The sequence below is a fragment of the Astatotilapia calliptera genome, chromosome 17, assembly GCF_964374335.1.
Source record: "Astatotilapia calliptera chromosome 17, fAstCal68.1, whole genome shotgun sequence".
Lineage (NCBI taxonomy): Eukaryota > Metazoa > Chordata > Actinopteri > Cichliformes > Cichlidae > Astatotilapia > Astatotilapia calliptera.
In genome coordinates, this window is record NC_137438.1 from 12306691 (window position 1) to 12318880 (window position 12190).

Below are 12190 nucleotides of genomic sequence, written 5' to 3' on the forward strand. Positions count from 1 at the left end.
CTTTGCACTGCAGCATTTCTTTTGAAACTTCTGCTAAGATTTATCCTCAAAGGTCACTGTGCAGGGTTACAATTTCTACCACAGTGACAGTGGGTCCAAAATGAAAGGCCAAAGTTTTGCTCAACAGCTCATGCTGAGAGTATAAGTGCAGTCCGTGTACTCCCACAGAGCATATAGATTGGACAGGCAGTCAGATTTGACAGGGGGCATTTGCCTTATTTCACGTTACTCCTTCTTTAATGAATAAGGATATAAATAATGAATAATAGAAGTAAAAGAAAGAAAGGTGAGGGTACTTAAGAGAGGATATGAACTAAGGTGCAGAGTAAAGAATAAATAAATAAAATGAATTGTTAATATAATATGTAACCTAAACAGTGGACCAGCTTTATAGGCTACACAACAAATAGGCTCAATCAATAGGCTTTATGTAAAATGGATATTACTTAACTATTAATAAGATTTTAAAAAACAAACCCAGAGAAGTTTTTCTACTAAGCATTTTAGAGTTTCACAGCTAAAAGTTTACATTTTGCTAACTACAAGTTACCTTTTAAATGTAGTCGTGTCATTCTTATCAACCTTGATCCTCGCGACAGCAGAGCGTGTCTCACTATATTTAGATTCCTAAAATTCTACGAGGGACAAATGAGCTCTGTGTTAATTGTCATAATACATCCATCAGTTTATCTATTCATCTTCTTAACCATCTCTCCAATTCAGGGTGCCAGACATGCTGGAGCCTAGCCCAGCTATCATCCCAGGCAGGTCGCCTGTCCATCGTAGGCCACTAAACATAAACGGTTTTATGATGATTTAATTTTTATTCATTTATATTGACCATTCTTAAGAGAATGACATGTTTAATAGTCCTATATTAGTAGTAATACAATATTCCCAAAGCAGCCTACAAAAAACAGTTTCAAAAGCTGATTTCAACAGTTCAACAGCTAAATATTATGTTGTATTTATAATTAAATGGCTTAAAGAAGGAATCATTCTTGGAACAACTAAAGAAATAAAATTTATGCATGACTTTAATTCACAACGCCTCAAATCCTTCATCAGAGTGACCAGAAAAAATACTTGATTAATGAACTATTTTGTCTCGTGTTTGGACCTTTCCATCTCTGTGCCCCAGTACTGGTATTGAATGAAATCAGAAAAATGTTAGCCAGTGGTACTGTAGCTCCAGCCCTAAGTGTGCTTATCCAGATTCCTCATCCCTGGTCCTCACTTGTTGTCTCTCACTCCCATACATTTTAGATGACGGAGAAATATTCACACAAGCACACCAGTGGATTTATCACTTTTTTGTGATTTACTCAAGCTGCAGAATTCCTGCATGTTGCGGCTGACGTACAGCAGTATATCAGACAGAAACAAGAATGTGTGTCTGTGCAGACACAACTATGTGTGCATTCTTTTCTTTCTGTGTTTGCAGAAACTTTCCACAGGAAGGAATCTTACCTTAAACAACATAAGTCTCGTAACAACAGTTCAATCATGCTACCACTGATCCCAATTTGAAGCTCATCTGGAAGGATGCTCTTTAAGTATTAATTCAAATATTTTTAGAGATTCTGCCTCTATTAAAGAATCAAGGCACTTTATATTCTATTTTTGTGCTCTTACTAAGCAGCAAAGCAGGCAGACAGAATTTCCCAAAAGCAAATATTTATGCATGTTTGCCGTCTCCTTGTCTGTATGAGTTAGATTCCCAGATTAGATTTGATTAGTTATTTACTGTGTAGCTGCTCAGATATGTTCCCCTTAAATAGGCATCTTTATGCAGTGGGTATGAACACAGATGCTGTAAACACTGTTCACTTCAATGAGGCACATCCAAACAAAAAGTTGGTCCAGTGTATGAAAAGTGGAGCTTGAGCTCTGAAGGTTATTTTTAGCTTCTTGTAAGTTTTGAAGTTTAAAATTTAAACTGTTTAGTAAATTATTAACAGTGTATTAAACACCTCTATAAATTATGCTTTCATAACAAAATGATCGAATCCTGATGAAACCCGTCTTTCCTATGTGTGAAATGTTCTCTGGTAATTATTCGATAATAACGTTACCCTCTGATAATCATCTATAATCTGCAGACGTTACGCAATCAATGTTAGATATAGAAGAGACCACCTTTTCCCTGCTGATTATAGATGATTACTGTCTGATTATGAAGGGACAGATGTGATGAGGTCATGGAAACGTTCTTTTAGACATCACAACAAAAAGAGTCAACTGGCATCAACGTGTGTTGATCACTACATGAAATAAAATGTTATCAGTCAAGTTTAAAACCAATGCTGCATAACACAATTTTTATTTAAACATTAATTTAATCATTGCTCTTCATTAAAATTTCCTTTAAGATGTTTTTTTTTTTGATTCAGTAAAATAGCATAAATGAACTTACATTTACCGTATATGATGATTTTCTAAGTACTTCTTCCTCCACATAGTTGCAGGGGGGATCATCTGATTGTTGGGTTTTTCTTATATATTTGAGTTTTTACCTTAAATCATTAAATGCCTTTTGAGAATTGTTGTGAATTGGAACTGTATCTATAAATCTGAAATAATATTAAATTGCATTAATTGAAATTATGTCATTTTAATAATCAATCTATCCTCATGTCCTTGGTGATCCACTTGTTAATATGGCACAATGTGTTTGATGGTTGATGCGTCATAAGAAGTGTAACTGTGTAACAAAGAAGTGTGTGTTTGAGCTTATCCTCCAACATGTCACACACAAACATACTGTTCATGCCACATTTATTTACTTCATATCTTGTTACAGGAGAATTTCACCACTTGTGTTAATCAGCTAGTAGGTGCAGAGGACAGCTATTATTTTGACTGCCACCTTCTCTCAGCTTTACATTTTAAAAGAGCATCTGCAAGCTAGTACAACTCCACAACACTTTCCACAAGTGACATCACCAAAGCTCAAAAACAAAAATGTAAATACAACCACAGATTTTCATCATTAAGCACATTTGGGAGTATACAGAAATAGGACAAAGACACGTGTTCTTTTACATATAATATGTAGTTTTTTATCATCACAGTATACATTTAGATAAGACATTGTAGAATGTGTGGCCACCAAAAATTTGGTAAGGTGGTTTTCTTTAAAAAAATATCCTACTCCGTTTAACATAACTGCGTCATGACTCTATGACAATTACTACTTCTACTAATATTAAAACATGCCTAAAATTCCCACGAGAACTAGTCATTCGGTGTTTTCACAGTGCAGAGATCATGTCAGGATGTTTAAACAGCAGAGGCAGTTGTTACCATGATAAAGTGTTGAGATATACACCGGGTTTTACTCACGTGAATAAACAGACATCAGTGTCAACCATGGGCTGTTGTACAAACATATGGTATTAAATAGTGAGTTGGAACTTCAAATGACTATATAAAGCTTTTTTTCCATTACCACTACATTGTGAGGCCATAAGTCAACATGATGGAAAATAACCAATCTGTGACCCTAAACCTAAAACTAACTGCAAAGCCAATCACTACAGTATACGTGCTACTTTATTGTTGTTCCAGCTGTACCAGGATCAATTATTACTTTACATTTATGACTGTATAAAATTGTACAACATTTAAACTTGGAGACTCTACTCCTATACACAACGGAATTGGGGCATTATTTTAAAAAGTGCTTGATGTATTAATTTAAATATTCAGGTCTGTACATAGCTAAACTAGTAATCTGTGCCGTTCCATTGAGAAAATGTTCCAGTGGCACCAGTTTTCGTGTCTGTTGGCTGGAGGTAGCTTTCAATAGTTTTCTGTTCTAAGTATCAAGATAACCTGGTCACAGCTTCTAGATCAGATTGTGTTTTGCAAAGAATCCAGAAGGAAAATGTCACAATGCAATGATGTATTTACATTCAGTCAGTCTGTAGAACATTTCACCTGATGAATGCAGAAATGGGAAATATATAAATATTTACAAGAGTGACCACATAAGCCCAGAAATAAAGAGCAAGTATCAAAAACAGAAGGAAAAGAAAACGACCTCACATGAACCTTCATCAGACATCTTCAAAACCATTCTTCCTTCCTTATCTAGAAACCCCGGACACCCCAGCAAACCTATCATTCCCACTGTGAGCCCTAACTGACTGTCGATCTTTGGCACCTCCTTCAAGCTTTTCCTTCTTTCGTCCTGACTAAGCACCACCAGCTAACACCTGACTGCTGTCAGCCATGTCACAGCTTCTCTTCTCTTTCTTCTCCTGAGCAGCGTTACTCTGTTGTTGGCACAGATCCTGCATCAGTTTGGATTTGAGAAAGCGCCTATAGGAGTCTTTCTCCATCAGTGTGTAGATCATCTTCTGGGCATCATCAAAACAACAAGGGCAGGCGTTCTCGACGTTCTGTCTTGTTTTTTCTCTTGTCGCTGCATCTAAGTTTACCTAAAAGGTCACAGAACGAAAGTAAAGTGAAACATACTGATGTAATGTATTCACTTATCAAGAGCCTAAACTTTTAAGCTGCCACAGAGAAACAGCAACTGTTTTTGGTAATAGAGATCATTGCTGATGCGAGGCAGGAGAAACACATGGGCTTATCAACAAAATGAAGACGTGAAAAAAGTAGAAAGATATCTTAAAGTAAAGGTGGACTATTTTTTTACTTGAAGGTAAATGTTCAGGTATAGTATTGGGGTGTGGTGAGTCATATTTTACCTGCCCAGCAAGTAATCTTCTTTTTATGTTGAAGGATTTTACTCTTATTAATCAAATTGATTTTGTTTGTCATTTTATTTCAGTAGTGCTGTGATTACCTCATTAAGAGCATCTGCACCAATATATTTCTGGTAGATCTGCTTGGCTCTGGTTGCTAGCTTGGTAGGTGCAGTCTTCGTGTAGTCCTCGCAAGCCATCCAGAAGTCCATGTTTTCCTCACTGAACTCCGACTTTAGGAAGCTGGTGAAGACTGTGCGACCCACTAAACACAGAAAGAAAAATGTGTCTCTTTTGATCCAACTGTACTCAACAGCCACATAGTCCATTTATTTATTTATTAAACTTAATAACTTTAGTTAATATATATTCGTTATTAATAAACTATTAATTAATAACATTACAATTAGTAATGTTGTTTACTAGTTGGTAAATTTTTTGTAAACCAGCTGGAACTTCCCAGTAACCATCAAGATCATGTTCACAGATGACCTTTGTAACACACATGCACATGTAAGTAGGCCAGTGACATAGCGATTGTGTAATTCTTCTTTCCTTGTTTTTTTTTTTCTTAGGTTTAGATACAATTTTGGTCAGAATTGTGGCACAGCGCAATTTAATTATATAAACATACATTTTAACACTACAAATGATTAGTAAAGACTATTCTTTTATTGTGAAATAAGTCTTTACCAAAGTTTAATTAAGTCTCGGTTTAAACATTGTCGTCATTGTAAAGCATTGCCAAAAAGATAAAGCAGTGTGTTATTGAAGCAAAATGAATAAGCCTCACCAGAGTGTAATAAATGCTCTAATATAATGGTGTGGCAGCCTTTGCACTCATCAAAGCCAGTCTAAATTTTCTAATTTGGCTGGCTGCCTGATGAATAATGCAGCAGAATTAGCTAGAGCAGTCCAATTTCAGGTAGCAGAACCTGCCCAGACTTAGTCAAAAATTATGCCACTTCCCCAATAGGAGTTTTAATCAGCTCCCAACTGCACATTAGTTGCCAGAAAAAAATGAATCATGAATACAGAAGTTCCGAGTGCTGGGTAAGAATTTTACCAGCCTTATTTTTTGGCAGCGTGTCCAAGTGCTGGAGTTTTACATTGCTTTGTAGCATGACACGAACACGCCACTGATTTACTTTATATTAAAAAGCTACATCTTGTCTCATATGTCTAACATGACTACAAGAAGAGTTTGAGGAGACCTTTGAGGTCTTAATATGTTAAACAAATGAAGGAGCAGTAGCAGCTGACAGATGTAATAGGGACAGCAGAAGGAAGCCATAACTATGTTGGAGGTCATGGAAAGACGCAGGTCAGAACTCCGCTGGTTTCTGCAAGGCCGTTGCTCCCCATGCACACGCAGACAATATGATTCTCAGAGGTCTTATGCATCCACACACACACAGAGACACACGCAGAGACACACACACACACGTGCACACTCTGCACTGGTCAGCACGCCCTGAGAGGCCCTCTAGTAGTGCCTCGTGACACGTAGCAAAAGCTAGAGCATGAGAATGTGCTGGAAAGTGCTTGAGTGTGAGTGTGTGTGTGTGTGTGTGTGTGTGTGTGTGTGTGTGTGTGTGTGTGTGTGTGTGTGTGTGTGTGTGTGTGTGTGTGTGCTCCATTTGCGTGTTTGTGTGTCCCAGCCAAGTCCCCTTAACTTTCTTTTAACAGCAGTAATGAGCACAGTGATGATACTTAATTAGCCAAACCCAACCATCTGCTACGCTGCAGCTTGATTTTCAGCATCACTTTTGGGATTAGCAAAGCCTTACTGTCAACCCTTACAGTGATATGCTAAAGCCAGTATTTCCCATGATTGCAATTGTATTGTACTACATGAAAATGATTAAATATATAAAGCCACAGGCACATTTTGTTGAGAACAAATGAGTGAAGCTTCTGTCGGACAGCTGATGGCATTATTAATATTGGGATGCCAAAGTCAGAAGTTCTTCCAGCTAGCTTTGGATTAAAAGCCTCATCTGACTTGTTCTGATTCAGATCCAGTCTTTTATGAGTGAAACTAATGTAACACTTACCTTCACTGTTCAGCACATGGCTAAAAGACTCCTTCCATTTCTCCACCTCAGCTGTATTAGGCACCCTAAAACACAAACGATCAATGCCATTTTAAGTAAGGTTGCACAGAAAAACATTTTTACATAAAGTACATATGGACATTTTCACCTTATCTCTAATCTAGTCTTTTTGTAGTACTTTCTCCAAAAAGGTGAAGTAGCCACCAAACATCTCTTAACAACATAGCAAAACAAAGATATCTGTATGAGATATCTTTTGCTGTAAATAGAACGACACATTCAAATCCCAGTCGCAAAAATGCAATTATCAAAATGACAGCAAATCAAATCATGCCAACGCACGTCATCTGACAGCAGCAAGCCCGGACTATAGTAAAATGATCATTTTCAGTTATAAAAGACCAATATATAATCAGCATTTAGAATCATAATTTGCATTATGCACAAGGTTATATAAGCGCCATCGAGTCTTTGTGTTGTGCATAGTGATTGATATTGCTGCTGTGCAATTTTAGCAGGAAAACTGAATATTGATCATCCATAGCTGTCTCGGGATGCTGCTAAAAAGCAAAGGTCAATGCGAGCAGGGTCAATGCAAACGTTCTCATAAAGAACAATAACAGGCTTCCCGTGGGAAGACGTGCTCTGGAAGTGTAGAGAAATCTGATAGATTGTGCTCTTCGGTAACATAATTCGATTTCAGAATTTATGCAGAATTTATCAACTATAAAAGTTTAATGACTGTTAGCCACACAAGTCATCACATCTATGTCCAATTACAGGAGGCACTGGCTATACCACTGGTCCAATATATTAAAAAAAAGTACTAAATCATTTATTTTCCATGAAATGAAATGGTTCTTCAGCCTATTGCGTCAAAGTGAGCTCATCTTCTACGTGGAAAGATCCATCCATCTATTTTCTAATCACCTCCCTATCTCTTTCCCAACAAGCCTCAGATAACAGAGATGTCCCGCGAGTTTCAGTCATTCATTTAGAGGCACATCAATATTAAGGGTCTGCAACTTGAATTGAAGCACGAGCCAGGATTTTCTTATCTGTACCGTGTTAGGCGCTAGTCACTGAGTTTAAAGTCAAAAATAAACTTAATTTAGCTCTGCATCAGTCTGAAGGAGACTGATCTCAAACAGACACCGCCATCACATTTTTAAGCAGTTTCAACTCCTTCAGATTGGAAACACAATATACTTTTTAAGTCAGCATTTGTGGCAGGCTTGGTTTTAGTTTTCATCATAAAAATTCTCTCTTTCGAAGGAGGCTCAATGTGCGACTTAGCGCATAGAACACATCTTTTAAACAGCAAATTCAGCTGAGAGAGGCTTGTTCCTCTAACCTTTTTGCAGCAGCTGTGGTTGATTTTTCTTTCATCTGCTTCTGATCTGCTGCTTGAGGTTCAGGCTTCTGGAGTAAGAAGCTTATTTTGTGCTTGATGTCTTTGGCACTGTGGAGAGGCAGAACGAGAGGACCGTGAGCAAAATGCATTTCAGAAAATGTCAGTGTGTTTCCATTAGTGATATCTGCGCACAGACTTCCTTTATCTATGTAAACAAGTGGTTAACAGCTTGTCAGCTAGTTCCTCTTTTTCCATGTTTAAATTGAGATTTTGAGTTGCTGCTGTAAAATAACAGCTCTTTCATTTTTTACATGTACACACATCATATTCAAAAACAATGTTTTAATTTTTTCTCTTTCTGTCTTTATTTTTTCCTGAATTAATGTTTTTATCCACCCGTTGTTCAAGGAATATTGCACTTACCTTTTCAAGCATGTCGCAGGCAGTGTTGCAAGTCCTTTACACATGATGGAACGTTAAAAATCTAAAAATCCAAAGTCAGTTCTGTTGTTTTAAATGACAACAGAGAGGCAACCACACGGTTGTGAGCAGCAGTGTTTTTGCAAGAGTCCTTCAGTATCACACAGCAAGCTGTGGTTGTCTCCACCCCCAGCAGTGGTTTTATACCTCCAAAATGGATTGACAATCCCACCAGACGGGCGAGGGGTGGGGGAGTGTAAGACAGTTAGAAAGGGACAACAGAGAGGGAGGAACAGAGGGAGAGAAAATAGGGGAACATTTACAACAGATGGGATCGTATGTAACCACAATAAAAGGTGTTTTCCACTGAGGGATTTAAGGCATTAGAGAAACTGGTGAAGTCATACATCACGTGGAAAAAACAGAGCTTTTTCAAACTGAGCAAATCTAAAATCCAGACCTGGAAATTGTTATTTTCAATGTATTCTGTGAGGTCATTGTTGGAAAATGTGACCTTTGTTGCTGGACCTACTGTCAACTCAGCTTACAGCAGCCAGTGTTTATATTCAAGCATTAACAACCATTTTTATACTGCTGTACCTAAAGAGAATTATGTGCTACATAGCATTATTAATAATGTGATGCATGCAATAAACACATTTCAGTAAATTAGATGATTTCAGGATTCAATTATAATCTCATCAAATCAATACTTGCCTTGAATGTTGTGAAGTAGATCTGTCCAACAGGACACTTGTATCAAAAAGGGTGTAAGCCACAACTCCCTACCAGACACAAATGTTATAACATTTATAATATACAGTAATAAGCATCGTGAATGACAGTTTATTTTGTGTTACGGAAAACAGTAATGGTTTCATTAAAAGCATCAATATGGGACTTAATCCGATGCGTTCTTAATTGGCACTCTCTGAGGCTAGTTCCAATGAACACTGCAGCCATTGTAACTGTTTGTCTCCTTTTTGTTGGCTTACTGCTAATCAGTCTTTTCTCTCTACTTAGCAACTCGTGTCATGACATGATAACTACCTTGGAGCTGTTGTTTTGAAGAGTTTACAGCCTGAAAATGAATCATTCTGAAAAGTAATTATGCAGTTTTGCCATTCCTCCATAAATGAATAACTGTCTCTCTGTGTAATTCTAATTGTCCTCATTGGGTTTCTCATTTCAGGATTTGGTTTATAATTGTAAATACAAAACAATACTCAGAGTTTCACTTTCTGGGTTCTCAGTGGTGGTTTGACTGTGCCATTAGCTCTGTGGAAGTCTACAGTCGGGGATCATATAGCACATATCACATGGACACGTAGTCAGAACAACAGAAAATGCTGCCAATGCTTAGCTAGTTACAGGTAAAAATAGAGATACGTTACAGTGACAAAGAAGTGAAAGCAACCTATAGGAAAGGATGCGGTTTTTTCTCTCTTAAAGCTACAGTATGTTTAGCTTTCACATCGAAGTTCTGTCATTATAGTAGGTGTGGCCATGTCCTGCTGACAAAAGCCGGCCCTGAACTATTGTTAGCAAGGCTCAGATCAGCTATTATATTCCTCATGTTCATTTTATACTGTAGTTTTTTATCACAGTGGATACATTACAAATCATTTTCCTCAAGATGTGTGAGTGTATTAACTGTTTTAGCACTATGGCAAGAAAAACATCTGAGATCACCAAGAAGGGAAGACCACCTCCCACAATGACAAGAGCAAGAGTTTGATATGAGCAGACGAGTTCAATATGAAACTCGGCATGTCTCTCCAGAGACAGTACATGTGAGAAAAAACAATTGTTTTGATAATTACACAACCCTGATTTCATTCGTCAAATTACTTGCGCAAGTTTAGAGTCAACATTCTCTGTCTTTTAAACTTCTTCAGTTTTTTTCATTTTCTGAGTCTCTGAGCTCAGTCAAAGTCATTGAATACATGTGGTTTAATAATGCACTGTAGAAAGCAGCAGGTTAACCTTGTGAAGTCATTATAATAAACCTAATCCTAAAACATTCTATGAAGGACAGGTAGAGAGCAAGTCAGAGAGCAAATTCAAAAAGAGACACAGGAATGCTTTTAGTTTAGGTTTTGCATGCAGGTATTTTACTTATAATTTTTCATCCTGTAAATATGCTTTAGTTTAGCTGTTGATTTCTTTCACTGCTGTCAGTTAATGGTAAATATCTTACCACCATAAAAGTGTATAAACTCTCTTTAACCAGAAAGGGTATGTTTTTATCTGGTCTGTTTGTTTTGTTTAATCACCCGTTATTAGGTGTGTGTCAGGGTAAGTAGTTTTTAAAAGGTGACCACACACCACTATGCTTATGCAATCTCCAACCTTATCAGAAATGGGACTCTAATTATCTAAGACAAAAGAGGAGAAGCTTACTATTCCTATAGTGCTGTTGTGCTTTTGCACATTAAATGCCACAGAAAGGGGTGTTTACAAGTTCTATAACTGTGCGGAATATGAACCATATCAAACACATTTTGTTTTGTTTACATTTTGCCTTCCTCACTACTTTTCTCACTACCTTAGAAGATCATTTTATAGCACTGAGAACTTCAGTTTTTCCTCTTACTGTAGATCAGAACTGTCAATAATCTTGACACCAACTTAGTCAAACTCCAAGAAACGGCAGTGCACCACTAAACCGGCTGACCCTATTGAACTCAACCCACTCCACTTCTCATTGTCATCGAACTGTCAATATGGGACAAAATGTGCCGCTACAAATTTCAGCAAATTACACACAGACCTTGAATTACTGTGTGACGCAATGAGACTCGGGTAAGGTACTGTCTCATAGCTGACCCTGTTCCTATTGTTTCCAAAAAATCTGAGCATTTTAGTCTACTCTTCAGTCGCTGGATGGTCATTACCATATAAGGTGCCCAGGGATTGCTAAGCTTGTAAATTAGTAAATGTTGTCTTTATCAAATAAAACTAAACCCAGTAAATTCAAACCAGTTGAAGGTTGGAATCTTATGAAACGCTGCCCTGAATTGTTTGGATGGAAATCAAAGTCCCCCACACGACTTGATTTGTGGCTCTGACGAGTCCTCTGCCGCAATTTCCTCCTACTTTACGTCTTCAAGCATCTCCTTTAGAACTTTTTATGACTTCAAGCAATATTCAATCATCCATGTATCTATCCTTGAATACAGAAGCCGGTAAACCAGCCCAAAGTGATTTTTTGAGGATGCAGTCAAGTGGCTGTTGTTATGGTAATTCTTTTTTTGAGTTTCTGATGGCATTGTTAATTTAAAGGTAAGGAGTCACGAATGGTGGAGGATATTAATGCAGATAGGCATGTTTTAACGAATAAGTCACAAACTAAAATGGAATACTGAACAAAAGAGGCTGCTTTGTGTTCTAAACCACTGCATATCAATCAGGGGTTAAAATCATTATCCTGCGACCTGTAATTATTTTTGAACAATAAGCCTGCAGAACAGCAATCAGATTGCAAAGAATAAACCTGAAATCGGAAATTTACCCACCCCAGTGTTCCGTGCTTTCCCTCTGGCCAGTTGCAATTGCATCCAGCCCACACACTCTAAGCTTGTTTTCTAATAGTATATATGACTATGTTTCTTCATCAGCAGCGGCAAAAAATAAGCAGAAGA

At 37.5% G+C, this 12190-nt stretch overlaps 1 protein-coding gene across 1 annotated transcript; it reads right to left on the minus strand.

The window, feature by feature from the left end:
• Positions 1-2761: 2761 nt before the first annotated feature.
• rgs4 (regulator of G protein signaling 4) lies at positions 2762-8732 on the minus strand. Its single transcript, XM_026148153.2, has 5 exons — positions 8550-8732; positions 8127-8234; positions 6773-6837; positions 4817-4980; positions 2762-4445 (listed from the first exon to the last, which is right to left on the minus strand). The coding sequence occupies exons 1-5, from the start codon at positions 8591-8593 to the stop codon at positions 4200-4202; spliced, it is 627 nt and encodes a 208-aa protein (XP_026003938.1). The 5' UTR covers positions 8594-8732; the 3' UTR covers positions 2762-4199.
• Between the last annotated feature and the right edge of the window lie 3458 nt (positions 8733-12190).

What these genes read in the sequence shown, in the direction of transcription:
- rgs4 (XM_026148153.2), bottom strand. Translation starts at nt 8,593, where the DNA reads ATGTGTAAAGGACTTGCAACACTGCCTGCGACATGCTTGAAAAG. An exon ending in CCTGCGACATGCTTGAAAAG is followed by an intron (nt 8,235 to 8,549) that starts GTAAGTGCAATA and finishes GCCTCTCCACAG; the next exon opens with TGCCAAAGACATCAAGCACA. An exon ending in CCATGTGCTGAACAGTGAAG is followed by an intron (nt 4,981 to 6,772) that starts GTAAGTGTTACA and finishes TTCTGTGTTTAG; the next exon opens with TGGGTCGCACAGTCTTCACC.